Below are 15,682 nucleotides of genomic sequence, written 5' to 3'. Positions count from 1 at the left end.
ACTAGATCAGGTTGCACAGAGCCCTGTCCAGCCTGGTTTTGAATGTCTCCAGAGATGGGGCATGTGCAGCCTCTCTGGGCAACCTTCTCCAGTGTTGCACCACCCTCATCATAAAAATTTTTTTCCTTACTTTCCTAAAATTCAGGGTTCTGACTTCACCCTTTGCCCGAGCCATGTCCTTATGACTATGGACTATGAACTCCACCAGTGTGTGATCACTGCAGCCCCAGCTGCTCCAGCCTTGAATTCACTGATTAGCTCCCCTGCGCTGGTGACCCTCAGAACCAGCATCCCCCCTGGCAGGGCTGCCTATCACCTGGCTGGAAAAGTTACCCTCTGTGCATTCCAGGGTTTGCTGGATTGCCTTCAGCTCACCATGCTGCTTTCCCAGCAGATATCAGAGTAGCTGAAATTCCCCAGCAGGAGGATTTGGGGAAGCAGCTCTCCCTTATCCTGCTTTGGCTCGTGCCCTGGAGCGAGTCTCGGAGTCTGGGAGGTGGATGATAGCTGGCTCTTAATGTCTCTGAGTCAAAGCCTCTCTGTGCCTTTCCTCTTCAGCTTGCTTTGCTCTTTGGTGATGATGGAAAAATCACCAGAAACAGATGTTGTGAGCAGAAAGGCCTCATTTCACCTGATAGCTTTTACCTGGAAAAATATTTATGTTTGTCTTCTCACATCCTTTTTTTCCAGGGCCTGTTTATTGTTTCAAGTCATGAGTATTTTTAGTGGGCTGAGTTGATGGCCTGGCTTGCAGCATCAAATCACTGGAGAGCTATTGCAAGGTCTACAAGAAGGACATTTGTAGCTTAGCCTTGGGCAGAGGCTGGCAGCTTCCCTGAGGCAAATATTTCAGCCCTGTGATAGCAGTGGGAGCATCCATGGTTTATTGCAGGGCATTTGGGATTCTGCAGGAGTACAGTGGCTGTACAGAGGATAGTCTTGTCCTTCTTGGGAGCCGCTCCTGGGATGAGAGGCTGCACCTGGGACAAGGTCATTCCTCTGCACCCTGTCAGTGCTTTCCTGTTTTGTAGCACCTCTCCAAGTTACTGAGGGGAGTGGTGAGGAATGAAGCAGTATTTACCAACTTCTTTCACATTTCTTGATGGAGATTACACTACAGAAAATGTATGCTGTTCAGAGTGATGGTGTTACTTAAGGATAACAGCAGCAAGTGATGCACAGTGGTTGCTGTGATTTCAGTATCTGCTGGGAGGTGCCCTGGTACCCCCTCACAAGGCAGAGCTCCAGCTGACAGTGTGTGTGGACAGGGAGAAGCCAATCTGTGCTGCTGCCTGCTGTGTTCACATGGAGTCCACATGAGCTTCAATGGGTAATTTATCAATCCCCTGAAGGGTTATTTTTCCCTTTGCTGGTTGGGAGCAGCTGTTGCTGCTAATGGCAGCATGTTTGGACACGCTGCCTGCATTGACTGCATGAGGTGTTTAGGCAATACAAGTGATGGGTCAGGTAGTCACCTGGAGATTAAAAACCTGGAGATTAAAAACCACAAAAATACACTTGTGAAATTCAGTATGTGGGTGCCTAGTTGATTTAAAATAAAAGTCAACTGTGGAGTTAAAATGCAAGCTGAATTCATCAGAGATCCTGCACTGAAGAACTTCCAGCCAGGTTTGTCAGAGAGTTTGCCATCACTGCTCTGCTCAGACAAAAATTGCTTATTTTCAACAGTCATATTCTGTGAGATCTTGTGGCATGTCCTGGATGCCCATATCTCTCTCAGAATTATTTCACTGAAAAACTTTACACAGCTCCTGAGGTGAAAGGAGCGTGATTTCTCAATGCCTTACATCCTTTCTGTCTGCTGTGGCAAATGTGAGAGTCAGAGTGTACAATTCCACCTGCTTTGTTCCAGGTTTGTGTTTGCTGCAGTACACAGCAGATCTGGCTCTCTGGTTGTGCTGGTGTGGGATGAGCTGGTTTGGACTGCTTGCAGAATTCCACAGAGGCTTCTTGAACAAAGTCACTGAGTCTGATCTTCTGCCCAGCATCTCCTGCTGCCTGACTTGTGGAAAAATTTAGCTCACATCTGAAATTAGCTCCATTTTTAATTAACTCTTGTAGTTTTCCTATAGGATTTGCTAGGTAGATATTCTCTGTTGTGTGGGGTGATGTGACTGAATCTGAACAAGAAGTGTAACAATATTACAAGAGCTAGCTGTGTGTAAAGCCATGGAGTGCCCTAGTATCCCAGAATACCTGCTCAGAAGTTTAAGAAATTCCTTTTCCTTATGCTGTCTCCTAACAGCACTTGCACTTAATCTATCTCCTCTAGGTAGATTCAGTTCAAATTAGTAACTTGGGCATCCTCCAAAAAGCAGCACAGCCTCTTTTCAAAACTTCTTGCTTCTAAATGGTTTTAAACTAACTCTAGTAATGAGTCTTTTGTGCTGTATCACCTTATGTTATCTTGTGAATCAAAGTGTTCTTTCTCTTAGCTCAGCTACATGTCCCTTTATGGTTTGAGGACGCACAGTAGGTAACACTTTCTCTACCAATGCTTTCTGTGCTTGAGGAGAGCTGCTGTTCTTTAGATATTACTTACAAGAAAAACAATTTAAAGTTCAAATCTCAGTTGTTTAGAATCATTGTTAGGTGGAGGGGTTTAAATTATTTTTCCTATACAAACCTAAGGAGAATATCAAACACTGATTATGGGGGTTATCTGAGATGGTTTTGGCTTGCTTGTGGAAGCAGGTATCTGTTCCTGGCTTTGCATAGAGCTGGTGTACTGGGCAGAGTTTGGATTCACTTATATAATGACTCAGCAAAGCTTATCCATGCTTTTAAACACAAATAGTTTTCTGGTAATCAGCAGGACTCAAAGGCTGGAATTTAAAAAGAAATATATGTATCTTATTGAAAAAATGGCAAGGAAAAGAAAATCCTCCTATATTCTGATAATAATACACCTGCTACAAAATCTGTTTCTGTACCCACAATGAATCTCTTCAGGTGAGCACTTTGCTGCTCAAATAATTCTGGTTAACTAAAAACTGTTATTAGAAACAATCTTGTTGGACAAAAAGGTATTTTGAAAGGACATATGTTACAACTGCTGAAAAAGCTGTTTTCTCTAAAGAGAGTCAACAGAACATATTGTCCCAAAAAGACAGGAAAAGCACCTGAATAACCAAGTGAACTTCTGAGGATTGATTTTAGCAGTTGACTTTGCCATACAGGTCTGGGAGGTTGCAATGAGGTGTCTTTGACATCTTTTATCTAGTTTTGGAATTACTGTCTATCAGTATTTAGTTGACATTGAACATTGTTCCCATGGAATTCAGTCTTGTACAGTTACAGAGGGTTCATAATCCTATTATCTTCTTGAAAGCTGTGTGAAGTTCTAGTTACAGTGATTTACTTTTTAGGATGGATAAACTGGAGAATTGTATGGACTTACCTGATAAATCAATAAAATACTCATCTGAATAATTCTTTGGGGAAAATGTACTGCAAGTGCCTCTAAAGTGCAGTAACTCAGTTGGGACACAGGAGTTTGAACTCTGACTCATTAAAAAATTGCAAACTTCATTCTTAGGCCTCCAAGTGTTGGAGGTGCTGATCTTGTTGTGTGTTTGAGGAAGAGGCACCTCCCAGAGAGCCCTGGCCCAGCATTGCATAGGAGATCAGACAAGGTGAAGCAGAGAGTGGTACAGCTTCAGGCATTCCTCTAATACTTCTTCTGTTTCTGTAGTATCAAACTGATTCCAGCATAGCAGAATCTGCCCTGCAGACAGGCCCAGCTCAGACAGAGTTTCTGTGTGCTCTGTCTTGGTCTTGTGTCCAAGAGGATTTCTCATTTCAGGGAGGCAGTACTCTCAGCTGACACATTTAACTCTGAGTTTCTTCTTTTACATGCAGAAAAAATCAGAGAACCAAATATTGAATATTTTAGCTTGAGTTTTGCACCACTTACTTCTTGGTCCCCTTAAGTGAAGACTTTGTAAGGAAGTAACTTGATTCCTTCCCCTTCCTCTGCTGTGATTGGGGTTTTTGCTATCCTAGTGCTCTAAGTGGATGCCTTTACAGATGTTTTAAACACAGGTGGCTGCAATGGGATCACCTGGACTTGACCACCCATGAGGGTGTAATCTGAACATAATTACATTCTTTCTTGCTGCATTCTCAAGTTTGATCTTTCTTTTTTTCAAGTAATTGAAAAATTTGTTTCAGAGGAGGACCAGGGTCCCCTCATAATCACTGGAGCACTTAAAAAGTCTTTGCAGCAGGCAATTTGCCTCCACTGACTGTGAGTTGGTGGTGGCCATGCAATGAATAGCTTGGAAGTCAATATCTAAGTTAGGGGAGGTGAGTTCCAATGGTGATTAGACTATGGAAATCCTGCAGTGGAAGCATTGTCCAGGTTTGAATGAAACTTAGTGATTCCACAGCATTTTTTGCATCATCCAGGTAGTTAGTTGCCTGTGCATTGCCAGTGACCTAGTTGCTTCTCCACAGATTTAAGAAAGGTGTGTGTGTGTATATATATATATATATATATATATATATATATATATATATATATATATATATATACACACAGAGAATAGATGTTTTTACTATTTCTTTTTGTTGTACCTTTCACCTTGGGATATTTGTGCTAACATGCTGGAAATGAATAGCTCACTGCACAGTGAGCAAGGTGAGTAGGGCTCTATCCAGACACAATATTCCTGCTACTTAGTAAATGTTTAATCTCCAAGGCAGAACCATTGATCTCTGTTGAGACTGCAGCCTGTTAGGTAGGCAGGGAAGTGCAATTCACCACCACGTGTTTTGTTTATTTCAAGTGTGAGAATTTCCGGGCTAGTAAGGACGTGTACCACAGCAGCTCCCTGTCAGACATGGTGACAGCTCCACTCAGCCCTGGGCAGGATGAGGTGTTCTGGAGCATGAGCCACAGCAAAGAGCAGCCCCCAAAGGTGGGTAAAACTCGGGGTGTTTGTACTGGGGGTTGATTGCACTGCACTGTGTAGTATCCGCACTCTACACTTTGTGAAACTCTGAAAATCTCGTTCCTTGTGTATAAACTGGGTCACACTAATCTAGAAAGAAAGATGCAAATTTACAAGGAGGTTGGTGGTGTGGGTTTATGTGTATGTGTATGTCGTGGTTTGACACTGGCCAAATGCCAGGCACCCACGAAAGCCATTCACTCACCTTCTTTTGCTCTCAGCTGAGCAGAGGAGAGGGAAAAGAATTAACAAAGGGCTCATGAGCTGAGGACTGGGAGAAGACACTCTAAGGGCAAAACAGGTTCAAATTTAAAGGTATAAAGTAAATTTATTATTAACAGAGTCAGAGGAGGATAATGAGAAGTAAAATAAGCCTTTAAAACACCTTATTTCCCCTCAGCCCCTCCCTCCTTCCCATCAACAGTGCAGGGAGACAGGGTGTGGGGATTTGGTCAGTTCATCCCTTGAGATCCTCTGTTTGCTCAGGGAGAAGAGTCTTTCCTCTGCTGTGCTGTGGGGTCCCTCCCACAGGTAAACATGGGAGGGATGTGGCATGGCTTACCCCTTCACAGGGTGCCATCCTCTAAGGATAGGATGCTCTAGTTTGGAAGCAAGGGCCCTGTCTCTGTCTCTAGAAGCAGGGGCCCTCTCTCTCCATTCAGATCTCTCACTGGATCACAGCTTTCTCTGGCACCCACCCACTGTGGTGTGAGCACTTTTCCCATGGGCTGTGAGTGGATCTCTGCATCCCCTGTGGACTTCATGCATTACAGGGGAACAGTTTGTTTCACCATGCTCCTCACCATGGCCTGCAGAGAGATCTCGTGTGCGGTGCTTGGAGCACCTCCTCCCCCTCTTTTTCCATTGACCTTGGCGCCGCCATGTTGTTTCCCTCACATGTTCTCACTTGCTCCTCTTCTCTGACTAGAAGTAAAACTGGTGTAAGTACCATTGCCAACAAGTTCCATCAACTCAAAGATTCCCACAGGATGCCGCAGCTGAGAGGTTGATCTTGTTCAGGTTCAGTGTCAGGTTTAGGTTTAGGTTCACCCGCCATGTTTTCACAGCTGGCCAGGCAGCCCTGCTGCCATTGTGTGGGCAATGGCGGCCCTGGCGTTGTTTGAGGCCTCTCTTGGTGAGGGCCCCGGGCAGGAGAAGCCGCTGCCGGCCCTGCCCTCCTGCCCTCAGCGGGGCTGGCTGGGGCGGCCATGCAGGCCGGGCTCGCTGCAGGCCGCACCGAGATGGCGGCGGCTGGGGCGGCACAGATCACACAGCACCGGGGCTGTGCTGGGACGGCCCTGGGAGGGGCACCTCACCAGCTCTGGGGAAAAACTGCCAGTGCTGTTTGGATTTTCTTCTTAAATATGGCATCACAGAGGGGTTACTGACATCTCTAATTGGGCCAGCAGCATGTCCATCTCCAGAGCCATCAGGATCATCTCTGTCAGACGCGGTGGAAGCTTCCAGCAGCTCCTCATGGAAGCCACTTCTGTGTTCCCCCTGCTACCAAAAACCAGGCCATGCCAAATCAACACAGTGTATGATATCTGCACACATATAATATCTGCAGGATCTGTGATTGCAGACACACCTCTTTTGTTAGACCAGGTATTTGTAGCAGCCTGTTTGGTGAAAAGGTCTGGCTTGTTGTGGAAAAGCTTGTTAGTTTGTGTAATTGAGGTGATGGTGTGTTTCTCTTTCTAACAGAATTTCTAAGAACAAGTCCAAGACTATTTGAGCAGGAAGTCATATGCCCATGTGTGTATTTATTTTATTACTTTGCAGTTGGGGCGTGTGTGGGTGTCTCATTCCCCAGCCTGTGGTAACAACATGAGGTAATCCACCAGCTGGGGAAAGCTGCATTCAGTGACTGCAGGTGCCTTTCACTGTCTGCTTTAAATATTGACCAGGAATGATACTGACTCTGAGGAAAGGTGCAAACCTCTTTCTGTCTGCACCCCTGATAGACTGCACTGGCTGAGAGTAAACTGGAAGCACCTGCTGCTGACTTGCGGCGTCCAGTGCTGATATCATGGAATACCTCCCCACAGGTTCCACTGAACTATTGTTCATTTCTGTTTATTTTTTCATTGATACAGGATAAGCATTATCAAGGTTTATTGACTTGGTTTATTTATTAAAATATCAATAGCAACCTTGAAATGTTTGATTAAATCCTTAAGGTTCCAGAAAGGACAACCTCAAAATTTTACAGCAGGGATCAGCCTGGCCATCAGAGATGCCTTTCAAGGTAAGCTCTAAAGTGTTTTGTGCTTATTCTAAACTAAATTTACACTGTATATTTTATAGACATGCACTGTGCTTATACTGTGTTCGATGCCTAAAGTAATTTTTTAATACTGCTTTATTGTCAGTAGGAAAACTGAAGTATCTGGCAGATGATCTACCTCAGTGGCATTGGTTTCAAAGGACAGTCAGGTGTCTGGATGCTTTGGTGAGGGGGGTCTGACCCCAACTCCTTGTACAGGCACTTTTAATTACAGCTTGTGCAGCTTGTTTTGCCTGATAGCAGCTTGAACAGGGAGCTTGTAGATGTATTGTGACATTTTTGGCAGTCTGCCCTTAAGGCTGGTGTACTTTTTTCATATCCCAGGAGAAAAGACCAAGGATGTCTAGAGCTCAGCAGTAAAGGGCAGCCCCCACTGGATGTCTAATCAGGGAACAGAATGGGTTGGAGAGACTGGAAAGTGAAGTAGATTTAGCTGAAATAACAAAGTGATGTGCAGCATTTCTGATGAGTCAGAGTCAGAAACATCTTCTGAAATAACTTTGAAGTGAAATCAAGCCCTAAATGTTCCCCACTTGGGAATTACAGGAGGCAAAGCAGAAAAGAAATTTATAAATAATTGTCAGTGTTACAAATGAGTGACTTCTGGGACTGGTTTTCTGGTTGAGCCACTGGCCTGGCAGTTTATTTTACTGTCCAATGCATTTCTTTCTCCACTGATAAGTGACTGCTGATGTATATTCTAGGAAGGTAGTAGAGCAATTCTCTTGAGTTGTCAAGCCATGAGATTTTGGAATCAGGACTGACATTTGACTCTGAAGATTCCAAGGGAGATGTAATGTAGGATATTTAGTAATGACTTGGAAATCTCTAGTCTCCCAGGATGAGTGCCCAGAGGAAACTGTCCCCTCCATCATCTCCTCTCACTCCTGGGTGGCCCTGCTTGGAGCAGCAATGAAGTTTAGTTATCCAGAATATGACCTTGTACTGTAACAGCAGGAGCTCTGTTCCAGTCTCTGTTCTAGCACACGAGAGTCTCATCTGCTTTTTGTCTTTCTGCTCAGTAACACTCATCAGTCATCCCCTGGGGGACATGCTCTGAAGCTGAACAGTAGCAGCAGCACTCCTGGCACCAAGCAGTGGGAGATGGGATCTCATCAGAGCAGCTGGTCAACCTCAGGTGATTCCTAAGTCAAAAATCCATCAGTTAGAATGTGCTAAACTCCTGTCACATGAAATGGTCGTCTGCAGGGTGTCAAGTTCTGCATTGCAAATGGGATATGTCCTTTTAATCACATCCTCTGGTGAGAGGCTTTTGAAAGCCCTCTGGATTTTATGGTCCCATGTCCCTAAAATATATTTACTTCCTCTTTTGAGTTAGAAAAGTGACTGTGAATATATTTTCATATGGAAAATTTGAATTGCCTCAATTAAGAATTGGAAAAAATAATTTCTGTTGCAGTTAGTGACACAATTGAAACTCAGCAGAGCCAACATTCCAGAAATACAGATGTAATTCAATACTGATACTCACTCATTGGCAAATTCTGCTCTTTGCACTGCCCACTGATAAGATGATACACTTAAGCAGTTGATGTACACTAATATTTCTGCACTCTAATAATATACTGGCAAAAGGAACATAAAGCATAAATCTCTCTCTACAGCACATTATGAAATATTTCTCCAGTATTCTTTTATGTGCAGAAAGATAGTGGAATTGAAAAAAAAAGGGCATTAGAAGTTAAAAGGAAGATAAAACCATCTGATTTAGGCAAAGTACAGCTTAGTAATCTCCTTTGCTGTCGGGAAGTGGTGTAGGAATGCAGCAGCTTGCTCATGGTTGTGGAGTGTTTTGCAGTACAGATTCTGGTTGCTGAGGTTCTGGCAGATGGGGATGTGGAGAAATGGACAGCTTTTTTTCTCTCTTGCTACTCCCATGGATGTTTGCTGTGGGTCAGCTGCAGGGCAGTTCTTGTGCAGCCCCTCACAGAGCTCTGGTGTGTCACAAGGCCATGCATCCAGGTTGGCCACTAAAGACTGGGAACATGGGGAATCCACGTCAAAGCAGGGTGGATGCAAAAAATGTTCTGAAACCACCCTAGTAATCTTATGAGGTCATTTATTTTTATATTGAGGTTTACATTGTTAATTTAAAAGCCCTTGATAACGGAGAACAAATTGCTTATTTATTACTCTTACACAATCAAGCCAGCTTTGCTTTTACCAGCTACACAGAACAGGAAGCTTTTCTTCAAGAGAAATCCAAATCACATTTTAAATTGCTTGGGTTTTGTTTCTTTTTGCTCTTATGTCATTTTGTGTTTGAATAACAGAGTTGAACAACATGCAACAGCCCAGCTCAACTTTGCAGAGTCCATGTGATGTGTAACTCCTATGCTATTTTGGCATGGAGAAACAAAAATCTCACCAGAAATGGAAAGAATAGAGAACCTCCCTTGTGGTTTAAACTGTCTCCTTGAGTTCTTAAGTGTCATTAAATTACAGCTTGTTCTGGCATATGGCATTTCAGATGGAGTTTGTTGCTTTCCCAAACCCACAGGGATAATGAATTGGAGGAAAGGGCTATAAATACTTTAAAGCTAATAGTTCTGCTGAGTTGCTTAGTTGCTTATTGACCAGTAAGGAATTGTGAGTTTTGAAAGCTTTGCAAAATGGATGAAGACATGAAACCATTGTGACAAAACTAAATTACCAAATGGGAATCCTAATTTGTGTGAGCTTGAATTCTCCCCCCTTAACTCACAGGGAGTCCTGTTGGTAACAGTGGGGTAGTCATGGGAGAAGCTGCTGAAAATGGCAAGTGTTGAGCTGGCCAGTGTGTCCCAGGGCAGGATGAGGGGACAGTGGCTTGTATGCAGAGCATCCCTTGAAGGCTTGAAGGAAGGTATTAGGATGCCCTCACCTTTTCCCTTGCTCCCTTTCCATGGAGCTCTTGCTGATGTGCAATGGGAGTGTGTTACCAAGGGTTTGGTTTGCTTGTCTTACTCTTGCTGCATGAAAGTGCACCGGTATCAATTTATGTATGTAATATTGCAGCTTCTAGAACCACTGGGAAACAAGCAATGAGATTTTCCTTTGCAACAAAGAGAAAAGAGAAGTTTATCAGCAGAGACTGGTATCTTCTTTGGGTCCTAGCTATGTGTGCTTGTCTTGCTCTCTCACCTCCTGTATGTACACTTAAAAAAAGAAACTTTTGTGGTTTTTTACCCCCAGGGAATCCAGGACTGGCCAAGGCAGAGAATGTTTTGTCCCAGAACCACATGCAGCTGCATCAGAAGCCTGAAAAAGTTTCTCATCCAGGCCAGATTGCAGTAGGTTCTTTTAAATCCACTGATACTTTTGATTTGTCCATCGTTTTCACTGAGAGGTCTGTCTGTGCAGACAGCTCTGTTTTGGTGCGTGAATTTGTTGTCACTCATGAGTCAGCCTGAGGGGTGTGTGAGGCTGGCTCAGGCTCAGTGCTCTCAGTCCAGGTCTGACTTTTGTCCAGCTCAGGTCCTCAGCAGAGTGTCCAGTTTTGGCTCAAGTCACTTTCCTGTGTGAGTGCCCACCTGTATGGACCAACAGAACCAGATCAGCTTCCTAGTAAAGCTTTTTTTGGGGTGGAAGTGAATAACTGTGTATGCTGGGACAGTAAAATACAGCAGGTGCTGTTTAACAGTGGGTTCTTCAGCTGAGTTTTCTTTGCTCAGAGTCCAGGCTCCTTTGCCAAGGTGAAGGACAGTGCCAACTCCTTGTTAAAAGCAGCAGACTATTCCTCCTCAAGTGATGAAGGCAGCAGCAGCAGCAGCAGTGAGGAAGATGACACAAATCACACAAGGTTGGCTTGATTGTTATTATTATTATTATTATTAATAATGTTATTCTCGTTATACAATTCTAAATACCTAGGAAAAGCTGGCATGCCTAAATACTCTCTCTCCTTTGAAGTTGCTATCACTCGTTTGTGTCAGTTGTAATTAAGCAATTTATTTGCATTTTAATGAACTCCTGGGGGTAAATGTTTGCTCCATCAGATGTGTACAGGGTAATAATATACTTGATGACTTACTGCCCTGGGACAATGAGGAAATGTCTTGTTTTAACTGGATATACTGGGTAGTGCTTTTATAGGGATTAGTTCACATTGATCTACATTTTGATGGAATTTTTGAAAGAAAAAAGGAAAGGGAAACAAAACTGTAAAAACTGTATGCCTTCATGACAAATACAGGTTATACTGGAGAAAACAAGGCAAACATGACCCTTGAGATCACACAGTCTCTTCACTCTGGGAGAAATAATTGCCACTGGAAAGTTGATTTCTTCACCAGGGCTGTTCATGAAAAGGAGAGATGGTTTTGTAAAATGTGCTGTATTTTTAATACTGACATTCTGCATCTGCTGTGCTTTTCAGCTGATGCTGTGGCTTGTCCTACAGCTGATCGCACCTGAACTGTGTCTCTGTAGCTTTCCAGTTTATCTTGCTGGTTTTGTGACTGACATCTTGTGTTGTTCTACCTGCCATGTAAAATGTGTATTCTACTGACAAATAGTGGAGCAGGAATAGCTTGCTACTCCAAGAGAAGGGAGTCAGGGGGTCAGGAACAGCAAACACAAACATTTTTTAGCATTGGTGAATGAAACTTCTGATTTTCTTGCAAAGGGACTCAGTTAAATTCAGCTTTTAGGATTTACTTTGAAGTGTATCCCAGGGCCACAGAGCTCTCTGGGATGGGGCTCTTGCTCTTCTGACAGAATTACAGATGCAGTTTTGTCAGGTGTCAGGCAGAGATGCCCAGATTTGGAGCATTGTTGGCAGGTTATTGTGTTGGGCTGGTACCACTCATTTCCCCTCTGCTGTTCTGAAGAGGTAGAATTTTTGTGCCTGCATATGCTGCTCATTTGCATTTCTGAAGTTCATTTTCAAGGCTGAGATGAGGAAAAAGATAGTTAAAAATCTTGTAGCTTATTCAGTGCACCTGAAAGAGCTGACTTTCACTGTAATGCCTTTGTTTTCCTACTGATCCTCTTCTAAACCACCTTATTCTGATCTGTAAAAAGTTTTATTCACTCTAGGTCGTAGAATTCATCCTAGACCTCAGAAAGACTCTACATAAAAATATGGATTTGCCCTGTAGCAATGACTTTGCTGTGTAAGTGTCAGATTGCTGTGATCCTTGCATGCTGTATGATTTGAAGGAGTGATATCACTGCCTTTGGAACTCTGCATTTGTTATTTGCATCTCCTCTGTGTCTGAGATCCACCTATCCTCTGAAGAGGTGCAGTTAGGATGCTCCTTGTCACATTTACCTTCCTGTGCACACAGCCACTGCAAGAGCCCCTGTAAAACCATAGGTGTAATCTTGATATTAACAAAGTCCCTTCACCTTGGCTGAACATCATTTGTATTAAAAGATTCTTCAGGAAGTATATCCTGATTGCTGCCAAGTAAATAGCAAATAGGATAGTGATCTGATTGAAAGGGCAGCCAGTGTTGAAACTGCATATTCTGGCTGAACTGAAGGGTTTGGGGGTATTTTTCTCTCTAAAGCATGTAGGATCTGAAGCCCCTTGCACTCTGGACTGTTTCTGTGGGGGCTCTGGCTGAAGCACCTTGGGCCAAGTTTTAGTGGGCTGCTGAAACCAACCTGTGATTTCCTGTTCTTGCCTGGGCTGAGGCACAGCACCTGATGTCCACACTCCAGCTTTCCTGGAGGTGCCCAGTAGGACTACACCTGGGCCATCTGCAAGAGAAGGAGTTTCCTATGTTCTTGGATGAATCCTGGTAACCACCCTGAGAAGGCTCCTTTCTGAGCATGCTGGACTAAGGGCTGCTGTGTTTCACCAGTAAAGCAACTTCTGGTCTTGTTTTTCTTTATAGGTAGATGAGCCAGAATTCTTCCTCACACACTCCAGTTTTTTGGTTTTGAGGAAAGAGTGTCAGTTTATAGGATCCAGTGTCTTACCTCCTTGTTTAGCACATCTATTCCACTGATATTAATTTCTCCTACTTTATGGAGTGCTTCCTCCTCCAGTGCCTGCAGTATGCCCCTAAAACACTGAGTATCCTGGGACTCATTTGTATAGTTCAGTTTCCTCTCTTTGCTCTTTGATTGCTGTTTCCTACCAGCATTTGGACAATGTGGATGCAGGTGTGTGCTTCCTAGGAATTACTGTCTCCCTCTCCTAAGTTGGAGGTTGACATTATGTAAGATCAGCTGCTGTTTGCTTCCCTAATAAGAACAGGTCCTGGCATTCACCATTGATCCTAATCCACATCTTGTCATTCCTTCTAAGTTTAGTATGCAAATATTTACCCACTCACATAGAATGGGGAGAGAATCCAAAATAAAAAAATAAACAACAAAAAATCCCACAAAAACTTCTACTCCTACACACCCATCTTAAATCAGTAGATTTCTCACCAAGCCTTCTTTGTTATCACATGGGGCATGATTTAAAAGAAAAAAAATACATTCAGTCCAGTTGGCACACAGTACTGCAGAACCCTTCACACTGGCTGAATCCAGACAGTTTTATAATTACTGGAAAGGAGGCAAAAATGTAATAGGCTTAAATGGATTGCAGTAAAAAAGATATGAGTATAAATAAATAAATGGGATAAATAAATCATTTGAGGTGGAAGTGTGCAGAAATGGGGCCAAGACATGTTTGAAGCAGTTCCACTTGTGTGAAAAAGTTTAAAATGCAAAGATACCTCAGGCAGTGCAGGAAGCAGTGATGTACTGGGAATTCACAACAGACACTTGCCTTGTTCTCACTCTTGCTTTTGCTATCAGCTTTTGATCACTGTTGAGGACAGGATGCTGGGCTAGGGGGACTCTTGGCCCCAGCCAGTCCAGCAGCTCTTGCTTTTTTCTGTCTCTCTGTGCACTGGGCAGCACTTTCTGCGTTTCCTTTTAAGGTGAGGAGGTCCATGTTTCAGGGACTGATTCACAGGATGAAATTCCAGTGTAGCCTGTCCCAGCAGGCACTGGCAGAGAGGTCCCTGACAGTAGCACATGGCAGAGCAGCTGCTGCTCTCTGTGGAGAGCAGGGTGGCTCATAATTACACCCCACAGGGGAATGTGTGACAGGAGACAGAAGTTTTGAAGTAGGCACTTCCCAAATGACAGCTTGAGGGACTTGCCTGAGCTATGCAGTGTCTGAAAGATGATGAATGAAGTGCAGGGAGATGAAGGGATGCTCTCTGTCAAGGTGGGGAAAGCTTCCTGCTGTGTGTGAGTGGTCCTCAGGCACAAGCCCATTCAGGCAGATCCACGGACTAATCAGCTTGCTTTTGTACAAGAACCTTTGAGTGTAACTATTGAATGTTAATTATGTTCACTTTTGAATATGGTTAGGTGTAGTTTTTTTTTCCTTTTTTTTTTTCCTTTTTTCCCCCCCTGAAGTAGTTCTGTTCATTAATTGGAGTTTGTTACCAGGCAACTGCTAAGCGGCAGAATTGCAGATTTCTCAAGGACGAGGATACCAGATGGAATTGAACTGAAACCCCAAAGCACCGTGGCAGAACAGAAGGTAATTTGGCCATTTGTAAGGGGGTGGGTACAGTGAGGGGGAGTCAGGTCATTAATGTGCATGATAAATGCCATATCCATTACTTCTTGGGAGCATTCTCACTCTGAAGTCCTGCTCAGTCATTGCAAATTATAGCTATAAGCCTTGAAAAAAAAAATGTAGTTTCAGGTTTTGTGCTTCCTGTAGAAATGCTTACATTTAGGTACAGAATTGCAGTTCTTCATTTGTCCTTCTTATTGACCTGTAGTAGTTTCTGATGTCAAGGTATTTTGTGAAGGCACTGGGCAAAAAGCACTGTTATTATTATTGGTGTGCATTGTTGCTACTTTTAAAAAATCTTGACTTCTTTTTATTCCAGTTTAAAGTGAACTACCTCCTACTGCTTAAAATGTTACCAGAGCAGGGGAAAACCACTTTATCTCTCCCAACTGGCTTAGCAAAAATTCTTGTGTTCTCATATGTCATGTTGTGGTTCCTTCCAGCTGTAGTTTCTAGTAGAGGCTTCCAGTCATGTGGATTTTCCCCTGTGATAAATATCAGCGCAGAAAAGATGAAGAGAGACAAAGCAGAACAATGTTCTTTGTGGTTGAAAACAAGAAAAAAATTACAGTAATAAGACTTGTACTTGGTGTCAAGGTTCTTTTTAGATATTACTGAGTGTATTCTTGCTTCACAGATAGGGAAAATAAATCACTGTGAAACTGGTGATTTCTCCAGACCTGTGGCAGGGTAGAAAGAAAAAGGAGTTTTCTTTACCTCTGGTGTCTCTAAACTTCAGACCAGAGTGGTGACCCTCCTGCCTGGGGAGGGAGTTCCACTTGGCCTTTGTCCCACCATCTTCAAGGAGAAAGGACTCTGCTTTGGAGAGAGAAGTATAAATTTGGCATAAATCAATATTTCTCTTGTGACAAA

The 15,682-nt window shown here is 43.4% G+C and overlaps 1 protein-coding gene across 1 annotated transcript in view; it reads left to right on the top strand.

Moving 5' to 3' along the window:
• Nucleotides 1-15,682, top strand: part of NRK (Nik related kinase) — an 87,659-nt gene that overhangs the window by 51,665 nt on the left and 20,312 nt on the right. Inside the window, exons 16-21 of the mRNA XM_059482659.1 lie at nucleotides 4,812-4,943; nucleotides 7,160-7,227; nucleotides 8,289-8,404; nucleotides 10,462-10,559; nucleotides 10,941-11,068; nucleotides 14,677-14,770. Coding sequence (XP_059338642.1) covers nucleotides 4,812-4,943; nucleotides 7,160-7,227; nucleotides 8,289-8,404; nucleotides 10,462-10,559; nucleotides 10,941-11,068; nucleotides 14,677-14,770 — 636 coding nt within the window. The remainder of the gene's footprint in view (nucleotides 1-4,811; nucleotides 4,944-7,159; nucleotides 7,228-8,288; nucleotides 8,405-10,461; nucleotides 10,560-10,940; nucleotides 11,069-14,676; nucleotides 14,771-15,682) is intronic.

The sequence above is a fragment of the Ammospiza nelsoni genome, chromosome 15 (assembly GCF_027579445.1).
Source record: "Ammospiza nelsoni isolate bAmmNel1 chromosome 15, bAmmNel1.pri, whole genome shotgun sequence".
Classification (NCBI taxonomy): domain Eukaryota; kingdom Metazoa; phylum Chordata; class Aves; order Passeriformes; family Passerellidae; genus Ammospiza; species Ammospiza nelsoni.
Note: the sequence above shows the minus strand (reverse complement) of the source record. Positions and strands in the feature narration are given on the sequence as shown.